Genomic DNA, 24889 nt, shown 5'->3' with positions numbered 1-24889 from the left:
TTGATAAGATTCTGGCATGGAAACAGATTTAAAGACATGACTCAATACTGTATGATTTCAGGAGAGGTCAATTGGTACAAATGATAAGCACATTTTAAATGCTGAACAGCAAGAATCCTTTGCTAAGTGTCCAAGTAGGTTGATCATAACCCAAACATAGAGGTTGCAATTCTGCCAGGTTTCTGGCCTGGTAAAACTGCTTTTCAACACTCCTATGGAAGCTTCCTCAGACTTCACCAAGCCAACGTGCTGGCTAACACGTATGACAAATTCCATCCCGTCTAGTTTCCACTTCCAAGCAATGGCATCAGGCACCCCAGTTTTACTGAAGGCAACAGTTGTTTCTATGACCATTGGAGTCTTTGAAGCACAGCCACATTTTAGGACGATACTTCTCCAAATACAAAAGCTGCTTGCTGTTAAAAGCTCCAAGCCGCTTTTGTCTTATGAACTGTACTGCATCTTCATATTTCATTCCACCTTCAATTAATGCTAGGGCGACAAGCACGGGAGCTCTCCCAAGGCCTGCAACACAACAACCAGGGTCTTCACGGAACTTAATTTTCACAAGACTTAACCAATCATCAACAATCTGGTTAGATGGTGGTGCGCCATCGTCAAAAGGCCAGTCGAGAACATGGATGCCTTCTCTCTCCACGAGAGTAGTGTCATAAGTTGCTTCACATAGTCTTCCTATTGTGGTAACTCCACACTTCTTAAGGTCCTCTATAAATTTGCTTAAGGTCACATGTGTTGGATTGTGTGTAATAAGAAATCTCATGTTCTTGTAAGTGACTTCCACATGGATCATTTGAGCCATGTTAATTTAGTTAAAAAACACTCAATAGGGTTATGAAAGAATTTTTAAAATTGAATACAGAAATGATGCAAAGAAACTGAGTCTACTTCAATATACTGCACTTGAAATTCTCAGTGCTTTTCAGTATGAAATTGGGAGTAATGGGAAATGAAATGAACCTCCTAACAAAAAGCAGCAATTCTTCAATCCAGTAATACTGAGGCAGTAGAAAGGAAGTACAATGCTCTGAGGATTTCAGTTCCACGCTTCCGTGTCCAGGTTAGCCACTTTTATGGGGGCTTCTCGGTGGAGTAGTAATGAATTTCTACAGTTCACTTGTCTGCACAGAGGTCATGCTGTGCCTGGCAGTAATCTCCACTGCCCTTCTGAAATTCCATAAATGGGTGACCAAGAACACCACAGAACCTGTCTCCAGCCTGTTCCCTTGGCATAGGTTTGGTTATCCCAAGAAAGGTCCACTCCTGTAGCTTCACTCTCAGGGCACCAAATGCTCATTATCCATTTTTGCTCTCTTTCTCTCATGAATGTTCAGTGGAGTATGCAGAGGCAAAAATGAGAATCCAACACTCTTCTGTTAAATCAGGTATTAAAGAGATTTGCAGAAATGTACAATAAGGCCATTCTTCTAATTCTATTTCCATTAAAAATGCATCATCTATGTTAATACACAGAGGGCTTATTTTTATTTATTTTAAAAAGTATTTATTTATTTATTTTTAGCTGCATTGGGTCTTCGTTGCTGCGTGCGGGCTTCTCATTGCGGTGGCTTCTCTTGTTGTGGAGCACGGGCTCTAGGCGCGTGGGCTTCAGTAGCTGTGGCACACAGGATCAGTGGTTGTGGTGCACGGGCTTAGCTGCTCTGCGGCATGTGGGATCTTCCCGGACCAGGGATTGAACCCGTGTCCCCTGCACTGGCAGGCAGATTCTTAACCACTGTGCTACCAGCGAAGTCCCTCAGAGGGCTTATTTTTATTTTTTAAAAATTTATTTATTTATTTATATTTTTGTCTGCATTGGGTCTTCGTTGCTGCATGTGGGCTTTCTCTAGTTGCAGCGAGCGGGGGCTACTCTTCGTTGTGGTGCGCAGGCTTCTCATTGCAGTGGCTTCTCTTGTTGCAGAGCATGGGCTCTAGGCGTGTGGGCTTCAGTAGTTGTGGCACACAGGCTCAGTAGTTGTGGCTCGAGGGCTCTGAGTGCAGGCTCAATAGTTGTGGCACATGGGCTTAGTAGCTCCGTGGCATGTGGGATCTTCCTGGACCAGGGCTCCAACCCGTGTCCACTGCATTGGCAGGCAGATTCTTAACCACTGCGCCACCAGGTAAGTCCCTATTTTTTTTTTTTTTTTTTTTTTTGCGGTACAGGGGCCTCTCACCGTTGTGGCCTCTCCCGTTGTGGAGCACAGGCTCTGGACACGCAGACTCAACGGCCATGGCTCACGGGCCTAGCCGCTCCGCGGAATGTGGGATCTTCCCGGACCGGGGCACGAATCCGTGTCCCCTGCATCGGCAGGCGGACTCTCAACCACTGTACCACCAGGGAAGCCCCATCTATTTTTTATTTTTATTTTTTTTCACATCTTTATTGGAGTATAATTGCTTTACAATGTTGTGTTAGTTTCTGCTGTACAACAAAGTGAATCAGCTATATGTATATCCCCTCCCTCTTGAGCCTCCCTCCCACCCTCCCTATCCCATCTCAGAAGGCTTATTTTTAAATGAACAAACTAGTATTTTAAAATTTTGGTTTAATTCCTAAGATGGTAAATATCAAATATGATTTTATAAGAATATATATACACACAAATACATAAAATATATATATTAGTATAAATTTAAAGATACCCACATTGTGGTAGCCGGTCTCCAAAATGGCCTGCATTGACTATCCTCGACTCCTGATAGCATGCCCACATCCAACAGGGCTATGTACCAATAGAGTATTGAGGAAATAATAATGTGTGGCTTCGGAGGCTAGGTCATAAAAGATATTTCAATATCTGTACTGCTGTTTCTTAGATCACCTGATACGGCGGAAGCCAGCAGCCATGACATGAGGACACTCAAGTATGCCTGTGGAGGGGCTTGCGTGGAGAGGAATGGAGGCTTCCTGCTAAGAGCTGGCCCCAACTTAGCCATCCTGTGATTGAGCCATCTGGCAAGCAGATCCTTCAGCCTTAGTCTAGCTTTCAGATGACTGCAACCTCACAAGAGATCCCAAGTCATAAAATCCCAGCCAAGCTGCTCCCAAATTGCAGGCCCGCAGAAACCCAGAGAAAATAAATGATTAGTGTTGCTTTAAGTCATTAAATTTTGGGTGACTTGTTACACAGCAATAAATAACAAATACACACATAAGCAAAAAAGCTGTTTGGCATTCTCCATTTTTTTTTTTTTTTTCTCTGTACGCGGGCCTCTCACTGTCGTGGCCTCTCCCGTTGCGGAGCACAGGCTCCGGACGCGCAGGCTCAGTGGCCATGGCTCACGGGCCCAGCCGCTCCGCGGCATATGGAATCTTCCCAGACTGGAGCACGAACCCTTGTCCCCTGCATCGGCAGGCGGACTCTCAACCACTGCACCACCAGGGAAGCCCTAGCATTCTCCATTTTAAAAAATGGAAAAGGGCCTAAAACCAGAACCTACCTTATCCTCACTGACAAAATCACATCATATTACCTTCCTTTTCAAAAACTCTGAGCGGCTTTCCCAGTTTGCTCTTCAGACCAAACCTCTCTGAGTCTTGAACAAGCCTAGCTCGTTCCTGCTTTAGGGCCTTTGCACTAACAGTTCCATTTCCCAGATCTTCTCTTTCCTTTTAGGCATCAGATCAAATCTCATTTTTTTTCCAGCTAGGACTTCTGAGACCACCCAACCCAACAGTAGCGCCCCCATTCCTTGTCAGTTACACCATTTCGGTTTATTTTCTTCACAGCACTTACCACTATCAGAAAGTATCTAATTTGTTTTCTTGTTTGTGGTCTATATTTCCACCCTAGAATGTAAGTCCATAGAACAAGGACCTTTTCTGTTTTACTCACTGCTATATCCCCTAAATAAAGAATTTAGTAGGTTCTTTGTTTTTAATTTTTAAAAAAATTATTTATTTTATTTTTGGCTGCATTGGGTCTTCTTTGCTGCGCACGGGATATCTCTAGCTGCAGTGAGCAGGGGCTACTCTTTGCTGCGGTGCACAGGCTTCTCATTGCAGTGGCTTCTCTTGTTGCAGAGCACGGGCTCTAGGTGCATGGGCTTCAGTAGTTGTGGCACACGGACTCAGTAGTTGTGGCTCACGGGCTCTAGAGCACAGGCTCAGTAGTCGTGGCGCATGGGCTTAGTTGCTCCGCGACATGTGGGATCTTCCCAGACTAGGGCTCGAACCCGTGTCCCCTGCATTGGCAGGCATATTCTTAACCACTGAGCCACCAGGGAAGCCCCAAGAATTTAGTAGGTTCTTTTTTTTTTTTTTTTTTTTTTGCGGTACTCAGGCCTCTCACTGTTGTGGCCTCTCCCGTTGCAGAGCACAGACTCCGGACGCGCAGGCTATGGCTCATGGGCCGAGCCGCTCCGCGGCATGTGGGATCTTCCCGGACCGGGGCACGAACCCGTATCCCCTGCATCGGCAGGCGGACTCTCAACCACTGCGCCACCAGGGAAGCCCAATTTAGTAGGTTCTTAATGAATATTTGTTGAATGAGTGAAAAAAGAAAATGAATCTCTCTGATCTTCAGTTTTTTCATTTGTAAAGTGAAGACAGTATCTACCAGGGAAGTGAGGTTTTAAAGATTAAAGATGTGTTTAGCACAAAGTCTGTGAACAGAAAAAGGGAGCGTTTACCACTCGGCAAAAATATTTTGAGATAATAATTCAAGTTGTTCTCTCTCATTGTTTTTCTTGATTCCTGAGAGGAAGTGCTTAGAAAAAAAAAATCAGCTTATATCATAGAACAAGGACTGATTTCCCAATATCTAAAAAACTTTAACAAATAGATCCAGAAAAGATCAACCACCGAATTGAAAATGGGTAAAGGCACATTCACAGAAAAGGAAATACAAAGAGCATTCAAATATGCTCAACCTCACTTAAAGTAAGAGAAATGCAAATTACATCTATACTGAAATACCATTTTTCACTTAACAGCCTGGCAAAGATCGATTTTGCTAGATAGTGCCAAATTGCCTTACATTGGGGTTGCACCAGACTCCTATGTAAGGCAATTTGGCACTATCTAGCAAAATTACAAATGCACATATCTTTCCACCCAGCAATCCCATTTCTAGGAGTTATTCTACAGATACACTCAGACATATGGGATATGACTTATGTAATAAAGGTATCTACTGCAGCATTACAGTATCTAGCAGCTATATGGTGTTTGTCAGACAAATACCTATAAAATAGTGACACAGAAAAGGGCTGCACATATATATGTTTAATTATTTAATTTTACAAATACACATGGAGTGCTTACTATGATGTTCAAAGTGCTTTAAAAATAGTAATTAGGTTAAAAAATAGTTATTAGTTTAATCCTCATAATAATCCTTTGAGGTAGGTAGTAACTGCACCCATTTTATACATGGGAAGACTGAGGTTAAAACCTGCTTGAGGTCACACAGCTAGAAGGTGTCAGTGCTGGGATTTGAACCCCAGCAACCTGACTTCAGAGTCCATGCTCTTAACATTGCTCTCTGCTGCCTCTCAGTGTAGGGCAAAATGGAAAACTGATACAGTGATATTAAAATCTGACAGGATAGATTTCAAGAGATAAAGGATTATTAGGAATACAGGTATCATTTCTTGATGACAAACAATTTGCCAGGGACGAAATAACCTGGTACTTATATGACTCTAACAACATCAAAATATTTAAGCCAGAAATACAAGGGAAGACTGTAAAATCTACAAATATACTGGACATTTTAAGATACTTTTCTCCAAAAAACAGATGATAGATGAAACAAAAATAAAACGACATTAGCAACATATAAAAGATTCAATGTTATAACTAACAAACATTAATATATAAATATTAGAAAATATGTTCAAGTACAAATGGAACATTATAAAAATTGACATACTATGCCACTAAAGTACCAACCGATACCAAAAACTCGACATCATACAGAACACATCCTATGACCACGATATGATGAAGTTAGAAACCAAAAACAAAAAGTAAGTTTTTTGTTTGTTTGTTAAAGGATAAAACAAAATGCACTACTCTGGAATTTAAAAAACCACATTTCTAAATAATTCATGATAGGAGAATAAAACAATTACAGTGGAAATTGTAATATATCTAGAACTGCAACAATGAAAAACGATATATCAAAAGCTGCGAGATTCCTTTTAAAAAGTTGTAAAATTCAGCTAAGTAACCAGAGAGAAATGTATGACCTTAAATGTATATGCTATATTAGAAAATAAGACAGACTGAAAAGGAATCAGCTAAGTGTTCACCTTGAGAGGTCAGAAAATGAAGAGTACACCCAAAGATTACAGATGGTCAGAAATAATAAAGGATAGAAATTAATGAAATTAAGAAAAATTAATGAAATTAATGAAAAAATTAAGAAAAAAGAAAAAGTAGACTCCTACAAATTAGCATGGCAAAGACAAACAAATGATCCAATAGAAAAACCCACAAGGGATATAAACAGGCAATTCAAAGATGAGGAAATTTTTTTTTTTACTTTTTTCACTCAGAGTGTTTCTTATTTACATTTCTTTTATGGCTAATGATGTTGAACACCTTGTTATGTGCTTATTTGCCACTTGTGTATCTTATTTGGTAAAATATCTTCATGTCTTTTGCTCATTTTCTTTTTTTTTTGTATCTTTATTGGAGTGTAACTGCTTTACAATGTTGTGTTAGTTTCTGCTGTACAACAATGTAAATCAGCTGGGACTTCCCTGGTGGTGCAGTGGTTAAGAATACGCCTGCCAATGCGGGGGACACGGGTTTGATCCCTGGTCCGGGAAGACCCCACATGCCGCGGAGCAACTAAGCCCGTGTGCCACAACTACTGAGCTCGTGGGCCAAAACTACTGAAGCCTGAGCGCCTAGAGCCCGTAGTCCACGAGAGAAGCCACTGCAGTGAGAAGCCCGTGCACCGCAAGGAAGAGCAGCCCCTGCCCGCTGCAACTAGAGAAAGCCTGTGCGCAGCAATGAAGACCCAACACAGGCATAAATAAATAAATAAAAATTAACAAACAAAAAAACAAAGTAAATCAGCTATATGTATACATACATCCCTATATCCCCTCCCTCTTGAGCCTCCCTCCCACCTTCTCTATCCCAACCCTCTAGATTGTCACAAAGCATCAAGCTGATAAAAGATGAGGAAATTTTAATGGCTGATAAATGTATTAAAAGTGCTCAGACTCACTAGTAGTTAAATGCAAATTAAACTAGTAATGCAAGTTAAATTAGATGCTCTTTCACACCCCTTCGACTGGCAAAAATTAAAGTATATTAAAAGCAAGTTTTAGTAAAAATGTGAAGGCAAGGGTGGGAATGCAAACTGGGACAAGCCCTTGGGACAGCAATATGGTGATATCCACAAGGTTTATGCCCTTCAACTCAGCAATTCTGTTTCTAGGTATATCCTGGTCTCCAAAGAGAGATGTGCACCCCTCAGACACAAGATAATCACAGAGGTGCCAAAAGGAAGCATTAGTATTTAAATATATTTTTTTATCCAAAAGAAAAACAAGTAAGTTTTACTAATCTTTAGGAAACAGACTGATGCTGGTGCCCTCCCTGTGCTCTTGTCAGAGATCCTGGGTTATGAAGTAAAGCAAGTGAGTTATATGGGTAAAGGGTAAGGGAGCTTCATATGTGGAGGGGTTGTCTGTGTTTTCTTTTCAGGGTTTGGCGACGTGTTTTTCACTGTTCTCCACAGTTTACAAATCCCCAGATAAATGGAATTACAGATTATGCTATTTGGATTTTCCTAGCCCCCAAAAGTGAACAAGAGGCTTAACAAGATTCCTCCAAAGAAGCAAGATTAAGATTACAAATAATCCTAATGACTCTCACACAAGTGTGAGTACAAACTCTCAGGTTCAATGAGAGAGTCAGCTGGTCAGTGGGTGAGAAAATCACTGAAGTTCAAGAGAAACTCTTGCCAGTAATGAATCCTTAACACTACCGAACTGTACATTTAAAAGTGGTTCAGATGGCAAATTTTATATCATGGGCATTTTGCCACAGTTAAAATTTTAAATAAATAATAAGTGGGAAAGTAATGAAGCATATTCAGCCACATTATTTTCACTGAAGATTTTTTTAAAAAAATATTTACTTATTTATTTGGCTGCACTGGGTCGTAATGGCGGCGTGCGGGATCTAGTTCCCTGACCAGGGATCAAACCCGGGCCCCCTGTATTGGGAGCGTGGAGCTTAGCCACTGGACCACCAGGGAAGTCCCTCACTAATGATTTTTGTACTACAAATAAATAAATATTTGTAATATATTATTTCCTTCTTTTTTCAATTGCCCTTTTTACAGTTATCTTTTTGTATGTCTTATCATGGACATACTAATTTGGAATAGTGGTTCACATATGTATTTCATAAATAAATACATATTCATATTTTAGGGGTGCACAGCAAAAATATTTTTCCTGCTAAGAGGATGTGGCAAAAATATGTTTGATGCTTGCTGGCCTAGAGAAACTTTTCCACAGGTGGGCAAGGAGACATAAAAAGGAATGTGACTTGAAGCACTGTTTGAAGAACTGGGAAATAATCTAAATGACCATCAGCGGAGAAATGGATCAGCTGGGCTATATTCAAGCACTGGAATACTATGCAGTGCTTTAAATGAATGAATAAGAGCTACATGTATCAACATGGGTAAATATTTTCAAGATCTTAAGTGAAAAAAGCATACTGCAGAATGAAAAGTCTAACATGCAAAACAATGTGATATATTGTTTATGGATACATACATATGGATACATGCACACATATGTTATAATATGTATTACATATGTAGTAATATGTACTATGTTTAAAAACATTCAAGAGGAGGACAAATACCAAATTCAGGAATAGAGGTTACCTCTTGGTAGGGAAGGAAGCAAAGGAGATTGGACGCATTATTTCTTTAAAACAAAAAGATGGGGCTTCCCTGGTGGCACAGTGGTTAAGAATCCGCCTGCCAATGCAGGGGACACAGGTTCAATCTCTGGTCCGGGAAGATCCCACATGCCGCGGAGCAGCTAAGCCCATGCGCCACAACTACTAAGCTTGCCCTCTAGAATCCACGAGCCACAACTACTGAGCCCTCGTGCCACAACTACTGAAGCCCTCACGCCTGGAGCCCGTGCTCTGCAACAAGAGGAGCCACCGCAATGTGAAGCCCATGCACCACAATGAAGAGTAGTGCCCACTCGCTGCAACTAGAGAAAGCCCACATGCAGCAACAAAGACCCAATGCAGCCAAAAATAAAATAAATATTTAAAAAAGATGCAAGGTAAATTAATATAACAAATAGCTCATACTTTTAAAACAAGATGTTTTAAAACTAGTCTCCCTGAGTTCTCCTCCTCAGCGACGACCCTCTTCACATTCCCTTGTGTATCTTTCCAGAGATATTTTATGCACGTGCCAGGTCAGATATGTGTGTGTATTTCTCCCCATCCCTCCAACTTTTTAAACACAAATGGTAGCAAACATTACATATTGTTCTGAGCCTCACTTTTTTCTTTAACAATGTATCTTGAATTTTGTTACATGTCACTACATAAAGAGCTTCTTCCACTTTCATGGCTGCACAATACTTCCTTCTGTGGCTTTTTTGAGTCAGTCTCCTATAGATAGAATGTAGACTATTCCTGTCTTTTCACTACAATTAGCGTCACTGCAACGAATATCCTTATAAATATGTCATTCTGCACACATGCATGTATTATAATAAATTCCCAGAAGGATAAATGCTGGGTCTTTTCAAATTGCCCTCCAACAAGATTGTACCGATTTACTTCCTGCAGAAACATTTTCCAGTGCCTGTTACCCAATGTCAGATCAACACAGTATTATCAGACTTTTAAATCTGAGAAGAAAACATGTTATCTCATTGCAAGTTTAATTTGCATATTTTAAAAGTTATAAATGACTTTTTTTTCCAGTGTAAAAAGCCATCTTGATTTTTTTCTGTAAGCTTTCTGTCATTTGTCCAGTGGTATGAATTGGTTTTTTGAACTATGAGCTATAACTTTTGTAATAAAACAGCCAATGAGGATTTTGTAAAATGCAGGGTCTGTAGAGCCTTCACTCAGTTTTGTAAGAAGTTTCTAGGATGTCTTCAAAAAGCCTTTGTGCACTGTACCAATATCGATTTCCTGATTTTGATATTATACTATAGCTATGTAAGATGTTACCATTGGGGGAAACTGAGTGAAGATGCACAGGTCTCTAAGTACTACTTTTGCAACTCCCTGTGGGTCTGTAATTATTTCAAAGTGAAAACTTAAAAAGGAACAAAATTTTGTGCTCCTTTTTCTTTTTTTAATATTTATTTATTTGGTTGCACCTGGTCTTAGTTGCGGCACGTGGGCTCCTTAGTTGCGGCACGTGGGCTCCTTAGTTGCAGCATGCATGTGGGATCTAGTTCCCTGACCAGGGATCGAACCCCGGCCCCCTGCATTGGGAGCTTGGAGTCTTATTCACCGCGCCACCAGGGAAGTCCCCTGTGCTCCTTTTCTGATCGTGGGGGCTCTGACCTCAAACTATGATCCTTGAGTCATGATGGCTCTCAAGTCTGTTAACCAACAAACCCCACCTGCAAGACAGCCACTGGGTTAGAAAGTACATCTGAGGATCTGAAATAGGGGCAAGTCTTTGGGGGCTGACTCCGGCCTCTGACTCCATTATTGTCACATTCTAACTCAGGGAGCACACAGAAGCCATGGGGCTAATAGTCACAGTATCCTGTATTTCTACTGAGCTTTACAATGTTCCATGTTCATTCATTTACATTATCCCAACGATAATAAGGGTAGAGGATTCTCTCAGGAGGCGCTCTGCCAGGTATATAAGACCCTTCCTTTCCTCTTGTTGTCATCCCTTGAAAATCTTCTATCTGAACTCTGCTGCTCAAGCCATCCATGATTCTCTGGAGGGCCCACACAGTGCCATGCATCTGGGTCTGCTCCCTTTCTCTTCTAGTCTTTCTGCCTAAAAAACTCTCACTTGTTCTTCAAAAAAAGTGAAAGTATCGCCTCCACCAGAAGCCTTCCTAGATCTCCCATCTCCAGTTTCCAACTCCCATCCAACAGGCAATGTTAACCTAATCTTCTTCCAGGCAACCTACTGCAATCTCCATTAGATATTGAAACACTTATCTCACTGTACTGTCATGATTAAACATGTCTGTTTCCACTGAAGACCCTTTGAAGGGAGAGCTTTTGTGACATTTATATTTCAGTGCCTAGCAGCAATGCCAATAAATATTTAGTGAATGAAAAAGTCAGGCCAGTGACCTGCCAGCCCCCTCCGCAGTTCAGGGAAAGCTAACCCGGGTTCTTGGGTAGTTCATTTCAGCCCAGAGCCAGGTGTTTTGAGAGCCATCTGAGGCTCCGCCTGCTGTGCAGGCGCACTTGCCTCTGGTTGGGCTCCCTGTAACTGTGTGACTCTGTGTTTCACTTTCCTTATCTTTACTATGTGGACAATAAAAGCATCTCCTCACACGGTTGTTGGGAGGATTAAAGAGATAATGTATCAAAAGCTCTTAGCTAATGCTTGACAATGGGTAAAGAAGGCTCTCGGAGTTATTTCTGTGTGTTGACTGAGTGAATGAAAGAAATGACTCGAGGTTGCCTGTTCATTTATTGAGCACCCACTATGTGTCCGGTAGCGCGTTAAGCACAGCACGGTAAATGCAGAGAAGCAACCGCAGCACACTGGAGTGGTCTTAACACAGATCGCAGGGAATCAGGGAAGGTTTTCTGGAGCTTGAATTTTCATACGGGAGGAGCATGGAAAGGTGCAGGTGGTAGCAGTTGATAGAGACAGTGGCCATTCCGGACAGAGCCAGCTGTTTCCTCCTTGAAAGCTGTGTGGGAGTGGGTGGCTTAGCTTCCCACGAGTGGCGTGAAAGGGCGGCTTGGTGAGGCCGGTCGAGGCGCTAGAATCGAAGGTGAGTTCCAGTCCCGTTTAGTTATTAGCCGCGTGACTTTGGTCAAGTCACTGAACCCCTCCGAACTTCCCCAACTGTAAAAAAAGAGTCGGTTAAGACTACTCACCAGCCAGGATTCCTGAGAGAACACATGACCGTGCGTAAACCAAGACGCGCTCTACTTAGAAGGTACAAAACACCCGGCAGGTCACTACGGGTCGACTAGGTTCTACGCCCCGCGCGCCGGGGCGTGGATTTCGCTTCTGATCATGCGCAGTGAGCCCGTGGCGCGGCCCGTCAGGCGCTGCGGTAGGCGCCCTGGGGGCTGGCAGGACCCTGGCCCCAAGATGGCGGCGCCCAGCGCAGTGGCCGCTGCTGCCTCCGGCGAGAGCGATGGAGGGGGCAGCGGCTTTGAATCGTGGCTAGACGGACGGTTGGAGGCGCTGGGAGTGGACCGAGCCGTTTACGGTGCCTACATCCTGGGTGTCCTTCAGGAGGAGGAGGAAGAGGAGAAGCTGGACGCTCTGCAGGGTATCCTCTCTGCTTTCCTGGTGAGAAGCCCGGACACATTCCTTTAGCCTCTCTGCCGGCCCCTGTCAGTACTTCGTATCCCCTTTCCCCTACTTGGTGTCCCAGCGGATTAGTGGTCTCACCTGGGAGAGGAATACTCTTCTGAGCCCTGGGCCTCGGGGGAAGGGGGTTGCTCCCCATGCAGGGTTTTGGGAGCCGGAAGGTTGCAGGTGCATAGAGAGGAAAGGCTTTACCTTATTCTTGAGGACAAGGCCCTCTCAGATGCCTGTCGGTGAGCTGGGTGAATATTCTTCCAAAGGCGTTGAAATGTCTGAATGAGTTTTGTCATAAACGTCTAACAACCAATTTCATTCCCATCCGCTGACAGTGTTCAGAGGGGGGAATTAAGTGCTCTGAGATGTCTGTGCCCTTTAAGAGGCAGTGCCCCTGACAAAAGCCTGCAGGAGGTACCCTCTCGGTTTCCTATTTTGGAGGTAGGAGTCCAAAAAAGGTCAGTTTAGGCGGTAGAGGTCTTTTCACGCCTAGGCAGAATGGAAACAAATTTTGTGCTTGATCCTTTACTGTATTTAGAAATGCAGTAATCATTGGGTGGAGTAGGTTGGGGAGTAAGAGAGATCAGAGTTTTAAAGAAGAGAGATAAACTTGATACTTAGCCTTTTAGAAGCAGATTCAAGAATTCAGAAATTGTGCTTATTTAAACTGTATTTAAGTGGTAAGTCACCAAGATGTCCACTTTTCCAACCTGATCATTTCTCCTGCCCTCATCTCTACCTACACTTACTTGGTGAAAGTGCAGTTCATTGACTGGTCACGTGGTTAAAACATAACACTAGTGCAGCTGTCCCAGGGCCTCCTGGCAAGGGCCCCCTTTTAGTTCCAGAGCCTGCTCTGGTGAGATTGACCTATAAATGGGAAAGCCTTAACACAGCTTGTGATGCAACTCATAAGTTCAGTGGAAATACAACACAGTGGAATAACTTATTTCCTTGAACTATTACGTTGCAGGTCATAGAGGGAAAGAGTAGGAGGCAAGCAATTTAAGTTACTTTTTAAAAAATTTATTTATTTTATTTTCCCATTCTAGGAAAAACAAAAGGCATAGCCAACTCAATTGCCATATTGGGCTAGATTCAATATTAGGAATTTAGAAGTTTGTCAGCAACAATTTGAGGTAAGATTCAAGAATAGTATATATAATTGGGAGCAAATGACAGTAAACAAAAGCTTCTGTCATCCTTCCCTTTATTCCTTCTGATTGCACTTGCGCTGATTGATTTTTCTTTTAAGTCTTTTATTGAATTTGTTACAATATTGCTTCTGTTTTATGTTTTGGTTTTTTGGCCGTGAGGCATGTGGGATTTTAGCTCCCCCACCAGGGATCTAACCCGCACCTCCTGCACTGGAAGACGAAGTCTTAACCACTGTACTGCCAGGAAGTCCCGCGCTGATTGACTGATTAATCAAATTTTTATTGATGGATAAAAATATCCATCGGCCAGGCACTGCCCTAAGTGCTTGGGGTACTTTAGGGAACAACATAGACAGAAATCCCTGTCCTCAAAGGGTTATATTCCGGTAAGGAAAGACATAATCAGTAAATTATATAGTATGTTAGAAAATGATTAGTGCTAGGAAAAAAGGAGCATTGTAAGAGGATCAGGAGTGGAATGGAGGCGTGAGCAGCTTTAAGTAGGGTCATAGCATTAAGGAGGATGTTACATTTTTTTCTTCCAGTTGTATTGAGATATAATTGACATACAGCACTACATAAGTTTAAGGTGAACAGTATACATCATGAAATGATTATCACAATGAGCTTAGTAAACAGGAGATTACATTTCATCACAGCTGTTTATATACCAGCCTTCTAAATTGTAAATGTTATGAGGCTAGTGACTGTTTCTCATTCACCTCTTAGCACTCATCTTAGTGCCTTGAATATGGCAGGAACCATCTGGATGAATAAATGAACGAATGGAGGAATGAACTTCTTTGGTTTGGATGAGGAGATTGGGGGAATAAACCACCTCGTCCTCCAAGAGTGCCCTTTCTCTTTTGCCTCTCCATTCCTTTTCCTACCCTTTTTTCTTTTCCTCTCCCTTTGCTTTTCCTGCTGGGGATCCTTGCAAGTCAGGAACTCTGGACCAAAGAAGTCCAATATGTCTGGCATGCATGCTAAAAGTATGCAGGGTAGAGGATGGAATCCTTTGTTGGGTACAGAATAAGGATATCCACAGTAAGTCTGTGTTCTGCCTCTCCTTACTTTTCTCTGAGAGATGGTGTAATATAACGGTTGAGAACGTGGGCTCAAAGCCAGAATGCTTGGGTTCAAATCCTGTTTAATCCACTTATTACTTGTATCACCTTAGGCAAGTTGCTTAACCTCTGTGCCTTGGTTTCCTCATCTCTAAATTGAGAGTGCTTCTTGAGACTGTTTTAAGAACTCTGAGAGTTCGTATGTATTTGAACAGTGCCTGACCCAGTAGGAAATGTGAACACTGACAACTCATCCTGAGGGATAGAAGGTGAAGGTGGTGAAGGCAGCCATAATGAAGATGGAGGGAATACCCATATTTGTTGAAATGCCTGTTCTTTGCCCAGTGGTGTAGGCCTTTTTTTTTTTTTTTTTTGGCGGTGCACAGCACGTGGGATCTTAGTTCCCTGACCAGAGATTGAATCCTGGCCCACGGCAGTGAAAGCACAGAGTCCTAACCGCTGGACCACCAGCGGTTAGGACTGTAGGCCCTTTATACACATTCATCCTCTCTCAAATCCTGGGAAGATGTGAAGCTTGGAAAAGTTAAGAAACTTGCTCATAGATCTGGGATTTGAATTTAAGTAAGCCTGACACCAAAGCCAACATCCTTTTTGTCATACCATGCTAAGGAGGAAGATTGGTTGGTGTGCAGAATATGTCTGCTTATGAAAAATGGACAGAGGGATGGTTGTATAGGAGACCATCTACTCACTTAACTTCTCTTTATTATGGATCAGCAAGCTCGTGGATATGTTCCAGCAAGAAAGTTGATAAACTTTGGAGAGTGTTCTGAGTTGAGTAAATTGGCCAAGGAAGATTTCATAGAGTTTTGACTCAAGCAACAGGTTTTTGCCCCGAAAGGAGAAGGACTGCCCTGAGTTGGTGAGAATCCTTTCCTTTGGAGCTTGACAGGATGGGGTGGGTGCTCTTGACCTAGCAGGTGTGGCTTCTGGGACTCACACATAGGATTACCTCTGTGTTTGGAGCCTCAGAAGAGAAACATAATCTCTATTCTGTGGCTTCCAAACCCTCCCTGTGATTTCTTCTCATCACCAGCAGGGGGAGCTCTGCCCTCTGCATAGACTTTGTTCAGGTTGAGGGCTCTCAGGAAATTAATTGGTCTACTTTTCCAACCAGGAAGAAGATTCCCTTCTTAACATCTGCAAGGAGATTGTGGAACGATGGTCGGAAACTCAGAATGTTGTCACCAAAGTGAAAAAAGAAGGTAGAGTTGGAGTTTTTACGTCTAATCTCCAACAACCTTTACTCTACAGCTGTTAGAGAAAGAGTTTTTAGTTTTCTCCAGTGGATGCTCATTTGCCCTAAAATAAGTTAAACTGGCAAACACAGAGCAGCTTACTTTAACTTTTTTTTTTTTTTTTTTTGCGGTACACGGGCCTCTCACTGTTGTGGCCTCTCCCATTGCGGAGCACAGGCTCCGGAGCATGAACCCGTGTCCCCTGCATCAGCAGGCGGACTCTCAACCACTGCGCCACCAGGGAAGTCCTACTTTAACTTTTTAACTGAACATTGGTTTTCTTTTTTCCTTTTACATTTTTCCGCTTCAGCTGACCATGGCTCTCTTCACTGTGGTTTTTTCTTTTTTCGTTTTCATTCCTCTTCCCACTCCCCCTTGTAGATTTGCTCTGCAGGTATAGGGTCAACTATATTTTCCCATCTTTTTCATATTCTCATTTCATAACACAAATTATGATTGGTCTTTTACTTTATTCAGCTAAACCCTCCACCCTTTAAAATGAAAGAGATGTTACCATTAGGATGACAAATCAGCTGCAGAAAGCTCAAATCATAAATCCAAACTTGAACAGAATCTGTTCTAAGCCATCTGCATGTTGGTTCTCAGTCGTGGCTGTACACTAGAATTGCTTGCTGTACGTTTAATAGTGCCAATGCCAAGACTTCCCTGGTGGCACAGTAGTTAAGAATCCGCCTGCCAATGCAGGGGACACGGGTTCAATCCCTGGTCCGGGAAGATCCCATATGCCGCGGAGCAACTAAGCCCATGCGCCACAACTACTGAGCCTGCACTCTAGAGCCCGCAAGCCACAACTACTGAGCCTGCATGCCACAGATACTGAGCCCATGTGCCCAGAGTCCGTGCTCTGTAACAAGAGAAGCCACCACAATGAGAAGCCCACGCACCACAGTGAATAGTAGCCCCCCTCGCCGCAACTAGAGAAAGCCCACGTGCAGCAATGAAGCCCCAACACAGCCAAAAATAAAATAAAATAAATAAATAAAAATAAAAGTGCCTGTGCCTGGGCTGCACCATGGACCAATTATATAAACATCTTTGGGGTGGGGACCCAGGCATTGCTATCTTTTTTAAAGCTCCCCCAGATGATTCTAATATGCAGCCAGGCATGAGAATCACTGCTTTACACCATTGCCTCCTTTCTTTGAGAATGGAGAAGTTAACAGATGATTTTATTTTAAAATAGTATAAGAATTTCACCTAGCATAATTATCAACATGAAATAGGCCAGCTTAAGTTGGTGCTAGATTCCCTCTTTGGCTTCTGAGCTGAGAGGAAAGTTTCATGTTTGGAGGCTTCATTGTCTATGGTTCTAATGCAGTGCTTTTTAACCTTTTTTTTTTAAAGCAGCAGAACTTCATTATGTAAAATAAGTAAAAGCAGGGCTGCTCTGATTGAAGACGAATACGAGACCTAAAGCCTGGCCTTCACGGCCTTTCCTTGCCTTTCTCATTGGCCCCCGAGGCACCTCCTTTGCACCCCAGAGCTCTAAGGAGTCAGCAGATGCCCTTGCCTTTACTCCAAGCACTGCCAGGGTGGTGGACTAGTGGTTCGGTGAGCATGTTTCCTCTCACATACAACCTTGTTGTCCCTCCCTGCCCTCCCACCACCTCCCAGATGAGGTCCAGGCCATTGCCACCCTCATTGAGAAGCAGGCGCAGATTGTGGTGAAGCCCAGGATGGTGTCAGAAGAGGAGAAGCAGAGGAAAGCTGCGCTCCTGGCGCAGTATGCTGACGTGACAGACGAAGAGGAATATCCTTTCTGGAGTCTCAGCGCTATTCGCTGAGGCTTGAGCCAAAAGCCTTTGCTGGTTTACAGTGAGCTCTGGGAAGCTGCCAGTCCCCCTCTATAGCTTAATTTTCTCCTTTGAAATGGCAGTGATCTGTAGCCCTCGGTGGGCGTGAGGAATGATGTTGGAATGGTTGATACTGGACTTACATTTTTTAAGACACAATCTATATGTTCCTGAAAACTTCAGTGTGAAACAAATAATGCCTGAATGGACCACTGTTATTATGTTTTCAGAAAATATGCTCTAGCTGTGATTCTTTGTAGTTGATTTACACTTATGATTCTTTACATTTGTATGATACCTTTCTATGAAGTACAGTGTTACATGTATAATCCATCTTTATATTTTTTCACAGTTGATAAGGAAACTGAGGCACTAAGAGATGAATGGGTGATCAGAGACATTCAAAGAATTAATAGCAAAACCAGGACTAGAACCTGGATTTGAATTTGGATTCCCAAATTTGGAGCAATTTCATTTGAATCTTTTTTTTTTTTTAATATTCCAGTGACCACATAATTAATAAAAGTGAGACTGAACCCCCAAAGTGAGACTGAACCCCCCAAAGCAACACCAGAATAAACCTGGAATTTGAGCGGGGACTGTGTGAAAAGCAGGTGTTGCTGGTGGGGGCAGATCTGGTTTCCTGTGAATTTGAAGTTTGTTTAGGGAATGCCTAGCTTACTGAGCCAGCTTGAATGGAGTGGACATCATACCAGAAATGTCACTAGGTTAGGAAAGAATTCTCAGGCTCTTTGGGGCCAACTCCTCTTCTAGTTTTCCCTCATGATTTTTCTTGCCAGGTTTGGCAGAGCTGAGGTTCCAACTACAAAATCTCATTTCTTGGGCTAGAAAAGAATGTTTTAAGCAGTGGTTCTCCCGGAGGATTGCTGGGCCTTATGCCCCACAGTTCTAGATTTAGTAGATCCAGAATGGGGCCCAGGAATGTGTGTTTCTCACAAGTTCTGGGAACCACACTTTGAGAACCACCGTTTTTGAGGTTATCTTGCCATCCCCTGGCTCCCAGGTAATGTGGCAGTCCACCTAGACCAGCTTCAGTTTCTTTTCAGCCTCTGACAGATAAGGATTTTGCAGAAGCTCTGAGCAGTCTTCCCCAAGTTGAGACTTCCCAAGATGACTCTCCTGGGTCTACCGTCATATCCCTGACAGAGTCCTTCCATTCAGCGCGCTTTTCCTACCCATCACCTTAGTCACTATTTTCTGATGTTGGGTTGGGATGTGCTAACCTTTGTTTTCCATCTGACTTTCCTTAACGTCACTCACTGAAGCAGATGAGAAGGATGATTCAGGTGCCACCATGATGAGCACTGGTTCTGAGAAATGTATCCTTCTCTGTGTCCATCCCCATGTGTTCCTCCGTAGAATATTCTTGTGGGTCAGTTTTTATTTTACTGTCCTTGCTGGGGGCTCCATTTACCTCCAATGACACAGGTCAGGCCAGCATTGTGAGCCTCAGTCCTAGGACAGTACTAAATAGTCAATTTAGCAAGAATTTTCCCCAAAGAAAATATGTTAACATGAACTGTGAAGGGCTTAGAGAAAGGATTTCTAAGGGAAAATGAGAATCTATATTCCCTGCATATGGCGCTGGGTTTCCGAGCAATGTGGAAGCAAATAGAACAATATTGCAGTTTTGGTCTTTGTCCTCAAAGATCTTATAATTCAGTGGAAAGACACTACAAACACTGAAGACTTTAAGTTAAAATACGGACAGATTGGAACATACGTGCTGAGGAAAATCCCTACCAACAGAATCACTTATGAGCAGCTTCCTAGAGAACGTGGATAGAAATCCGCCTTAAAGGTGAGGAGTATGGTGGATTATCTGAGAAGGGGGGTTATTTCAGTGAGACTTACTCATTTTAAAGCACTAAAGGCAGAAAAAAATTATGTTTTAAGTGTAAAGAGGAGCTTGTCTGGTAGTAACAGGTTATGTTTTAAAGTTGTAAGAAATGAAGAGTAAAGTTTTTGGCTAGGTATTTTCTAACTGGTTAAACTTATTTCCTTAGAACATGATTTTCACTTAAGCTTTAGTGGTCTAGGGTAAAAAGCAACCTGATAAAGTTTAGTAAGGTTAAACAACTTAACTCTTTTCAAGCATTTTAATAATGCCAAGTACATAAAAATTTTGCCAGTTACTTTAATACTCTAGTTACTAAAACTAGCCTGGATACTATACAATATTGCGTCAGTGAATGATATAAGTACTTATTGTAGAATGAAATTTCATTTTCATGAAATATTTAACACTCAGATAAGTCTGAATGAGATTTTTATTCTAGTTTTTTACTAATGGTAGTTTTAGGATTTCCCATTAGACCAAAGATAAACGTAAGGTTTTTTTTTTAAGACTAGGGATAGGTAGAGAGTATTGAAGACTTGGCATGTAGAGAGATAACAGCAAGAATGAGGAGAGAGCAGTAGTTGAGACCTGTGTGACCTGGACCCTCATCCCTTAACTCACCTGTAGCCCTGTTTCGAAACACCAACGTGGAAGATGTCCTTAATGCCCGAAAACTGGAGCGAGACTCTCTTCGGGATGAGTCCCAAAGGAAGAAGGAACAGGACAAGCTGCAGAGGGAGAGGGACAAGCTAGCCAAGCAGGAGCGCAAGGAAAAGGAAAAGAAAAGGACTCAAAGAGGAGAGCGAAAGCGATAACCTTGGTCCACTCTATTCTTTCTCCTCATGAACTTGGTCAAAGGGAGAACTGGTTGTGCACTTGTGTATTTAAGAGAAATGAGAAAACATTGCAAAAGTGGTTTCCCAAGGCATTTCCCCTTTTGTTTACATGGTCAAAAGGAAAATCACAAACACTTCTAATTACAAAATGTGCCATGTCTCTGTGATGTGGGTAAGCAGATTATTGTAGTTGATGTCTGTACCAAAGATCTGGAATGGGGGCAATCTTTATATTTTAATACTGAAGTCCTGTACTCCTTTTGGCCACTTTAAAAAGTCTTCCCTCACCTGGGATAAAGAGCAGAAATATTCAGAAAGCTGACAGTTTTTGTCCTGAAGGAGCAGAATCATGACCACTCCTTCCCTGAGATGAAATGTAGGAGTGTCAATTGCTTCAGAAGTAGTATTCACCCCTAAATGTATTGTTTTATGGCTGAAATAGGAAGCTGATGAAGAGCCCCACCTGGATCCAGACTTTATGTTACATGGCAACAAACTAGGAAAATGAGAAGTTATTTGGTGGCTGTTCTACATTTGAGATTTTTTAAAAGTTTCAGCCTATGGTAGGAAACAAAGTGTCTTTTAATAAGAGATAGTTATATATTTTTCCTTATCTGGGCTGTGATTTTTATTTTTATTTTTTTTGCGGTAAGTGGGCCTCTCACTGTTGTGGCCTCTCCCGTTGTGGAGCACAGGCTCCGGACGCGCAGGCTCAGCGGCCATGGCTCACGGGCCCAGCCGCTCCGCAGCATGTGGGATCTTCCCGGCCCGGGGCACGAACCCGTGTCCCCTGCATCGGCAGGCAGACTCTCAACCACTGCGCCACCAGGGAAGCCCTGGGCTGTGATTTTAAGAAGGATGTGTCAGTATTGAGTGCAAGGATATCATTGTTAGCTAGATTCATTTTTTATAATCATGAATCCTCTTGAGTGCTAGTAGAGATTTTAATCCTGATCTGCCCTAAAACATATAAGGACCTGATAATTACAAGTTTAAAGAAACCCTTTTAAGGAAGAAACACTGGAAACCTCTGCTAACACAAAGATATTTGAGAGTGTACATAGTAGGTGCAACAAATTTATTGAACGAGTGAGTGAATGGAAAAACTGCTTGGGAGAGTCAAAAGTGAGTAGGAACTCTCCTCCATGTCTACTTTTGTCACAAGCCACATTCGGCTGTAAATAGGCCTTTCCCTACTTCAGGCAGTAGCCTGTCAAGAAGCCTGAAGACAGCAATTCCTCTGTCAAGACAGAAAGTAGATATTTTATACCAGGGGTGGGCGAACAACTGCCAGCAGCCAAATTTTGCCCAGTCTGGTTCTGTGCGGTGCAAGCTAACAACGGGTTTCACATCTTCAAAGGGCTGTAAAAGAAAGAATATGTGACAGAGACCTTATGTGACCTTTAAAGCCTAAAATATTTACTACCTGGCCCTTTGGAGAAAATGTTTGCTGACCTCTGTTTTATACCATTAACTATGAGATTAACAAATTTTTTTACCTTTCTGTGGAAGGTAAAACGCATGGTTAAGGAAATGATGTGTCACCTCTATACACTCCTATAACCGTGGCATTGCAAAATTTTTTTTAAATAACCACCTTTTAAAAAAATAAACTATTTAAATCACTGTCTTCTGATTTATTCTGATTCCTTCCACCTGGAAGTGAGTTCTGTGTGGATAGTCACTTAGGAATGGGTTTGAATTTTACTTATGTTTTGATTAGCCCAGTTATCTCTTCTGCTAGTAGAACCTCTTCCTGGAATCTATAAATTCTCTGCCTCAGTTTTCCTTTCTATGAGTTGGATATTAGGAGATCAGAAAGGTTACCTTCTCTTTTGGACAGTCAGTAGATTGGCTTTGAAGTCTCTGAAGTACTGTTGGAGTCTTAGTTTCATATGTGGCTGTGGCTACAGATAGCATATGAGAGAGCCTATTTTAATTTAATAACCCATATTTTGGATTTTTGGTTGGTTCTCACCTTGATTTTGGTCTCTGAAGCAGAGTCAAGTTATATCCATAGACCCCTGAAGGGTTCTAGTTTCAATCTGTTATAACAGTAGGCAATTCTTTCTTCTGGGACTCTATTACATAGGTTATAGTTAGTGTACGCTTGAACTAATGCTTAAACAGAAAAAGAGGATCAGCTCATTAGGCTTTGAGTAAGGTTATCCAGTTAACTCAGGTGCCAGTAAATCCTTTATGTCTAAAATATTCAATACTGCAAAAGGCAAATTTTAAACAACCATATTTTCTGTGGTATGATTGACATTTTAGGCCAAATTTGGAATTTCGGTCACAACATTAATTCCCAACCCTCTAAAACATTATAGTACCAGATTATTCATAGGTTGTAATTCAGAAGTACAATGCTTAAGAACCATCCATTAGAGGGTATACAATAGAAAGGAACAACCTACTAACTTGAGTTATCCAAAGCATGACTTGATTAACAGAATTTCAAAGAATTTTTGTGTTTGTATTTTGTTAATGGACTAGTGTTTAATTTCTGACCACTGTCATGTAAAAGTTTCCCCAGAATTTTTATTCTGGTTTGCCAGGAATAGCACAAAGGCAGAACAAAAATTTATTTGAAGGAGGTCAGGTTAGATCTAAGGATATCTGAATGGCATGGGTTTATTATCTACTAACACTATTATTTATGTGTTAATAATGAAATTTAAAACTTACCACCAGTTCTTATCAGTTAAATGAAATTTAATTGGTTTTCTGGCATGACTGACTCTTAATGTTAGAAACTAATACAGGGACTTCCTTGGTGGTCCAGTGGTAAAGAATCCGACTTGCAATGAAGGGGATGCCGGTTCAATCCCTGGTCGGGGAACTAAGATCCTACATGCCGCAGGGCAACTAAGCCGGCTCCCACAACTACTGAGCTCACGCGCCTCAACGAGAGAGCCCGTGTGCTGCAAACTACAGAGCCCACGCGCCCTGGACAGCCTGTGTGCCACAACTAGAGAGTAAAACTCGCAAGCCACAACTAGAGAGAAGCCCACACGCCGCAACAAAGAGCTGGCGCGCTACAAGGAAAGATCCCGCATGCTGCAATTAAGACCCAACGCAGCCAAAAAAGAATAAAAGAAAATAAATAAATATTAAAAAAAACTAATACAAACATGTAAAAAAATGAAACTAAATATTTTCAACAAAGTAATTTATTTATTTTTCCTGAGAGACTAAATTCAGTTCAATATTTGTTTTCATAACACCCAACATGTCTTACGTCAAACTTAACCACTTTCTATACAGTGACTGTGGTGGGATGATCTATTTTATTTGACTACCCTCAATGTAATTCATTTGGGTAGTTCTAAGGCATTTCAGTGATCAAAGTGTTTCTCCCTACAGTTAATCCTGCATTCTCAATCAGTTTCTTCTGAATATCATCTAAAGAAAATTTATGTGGTGTGATTACACTTTTTTTTTTTAATACCAGGATTTCTAAAACTAGGAAACACACCAACATTTGAAACATTAGTGTTTCTAGTCAAGGATAGTTCAATTAAATTTCATCGGTACATTATATTATAGTTTAACTCATGCTAGAAATGTTAAAACCCAAGATCTTCTGAGTCACATAATACCAACATTTCATATTAATGAATTACTCAGGTTCCATACAAAGATATTAAGTGATGAGAAACAGAAAAAGCCAAGCTTTCAAGAACGCTCTTAAAAAAATACAGAAGCAAACTAATGAACAGAACTACACAAAATATACACTAACCAATTGCAAACTAAACAAGTTAAAGATTAACCTTAAAAAATACATTTTTAGAACTTCGTGATACCCTCATAAAAGGCAGCAAACTAAGGATATTAAAACAATAATCATTATTTTAGTTACTGTGCATCAAGTCTAAAAGATCCAGATAAAGGAAATGTTTTGTTTTTGATTCAGTTAAAATACTTTAAAACTGGAAATATTTAATAATTGATAGTATAATTAAATTTTAAAGAATATACACAAATGATTTGAACAGGCTTTATATTCAGTAACTTGCATGGTCTTTTCACTGGCACTTTTATCCCTGCTTTAGGAGAATCAGATGCATTTTCCTCCATATACTTAGGTACTAAGATTTCAAATTTATAAATATGGTAGTATTTTAAATATTTTTACATGAATATTAGGTTCATCCTTGTTTTCCTTTGTTTCCTAGGTATTATCCAGTTTTGTAAGGAAAACACTTTTATATCACAATCAAAACTATGTCTTGGTTACTAGACTGTAGCCATAATTGGGTTACAGTCACTTAGATTCATTATTTGGAATTATACTTACTAAGGCAGACCTAAATGAAACATCGTCTAGAAGAATTTCACATTTGCATTTACCTGCACTGCAGAATGGGTTTCAGCAATATTTTA

General features: G+C 41.5%; 2 protein-coding genes across 3 annotated transcripts; one reads left to right on the top strand and one right to left on the bottom strand.

Moving 5' to 3' along the window:
• Window positions 1-322: 322 nt before the first annotated feature.
• LOC307177296 (protein tyrosine phosphatase type IVA 1-like) lies at window positions 323-820 on the bottom strand (the record flags this gene model as incomplete). Its single annotated transcript, XM_079904350.1, has 1 exon — window positions 323-820. The coding sequence occupies one exon, from the start codon at window positions 818-820 to the stop codon at window positions 323-325; it is 498 nt and encodes a 165-aa protein (XP_079760476.1).
• Window positions 821-12239: 11419 nt separating this feature from the next.
• Window positions 12240-24866, top strand: CCDC43 (coiled-coil domain containing 43). Of its 2 annotated transcripts, XR_013825124.1 has the most exons (6): window positions 12240-12494; window positions 15869-15956; window positions 17625-17760; window positions 19085-19143; window positions 19488-19625; window positions 20292-20418. XR_013825124.1 is itself a non-coding variant. In XM_079905644.1 (5 exons), the coding sequence occupies exons 1-5, from the start codon at window positions 12291-12293 to the stop codon at window positions 20477-20479; spliced, it is 675 nt and encodes a 224-aa protein (XP_079761770.1). In that variant the 5' UTR covers window positions 12243-12290; the 3' UTR covers window positions 20480-24866. The 2 variants fall into 2 exon arrangements, 1 of the variants encoding a protein (XP_079761770.1); XM_079905644.1 differs by lacking the exon at window positions 19488-19625 and having other exon boundaries at window positions 12243-12494; window positions 20292-24866.
• Window positions 24867-24889: the final 23 nt, after the last annotated feature.

The sequence above is a fragment of the Stenella coeruleoalba genome (assembly GCF_951394435.1).
Source record: "Stenella coeruleoalba genome assembly, chromosome: 19".
In the NCBI taxonomy this organism is placed as follows: Eukaryota; Metazoa; Chordata; class Mammalia; order Artiodactyla; family Delphinidae; genus Stenella; species Stenella coeruleoalba.
This window is presented reverse-complemented; position numbering and strand designations above follow the sequence as displayed.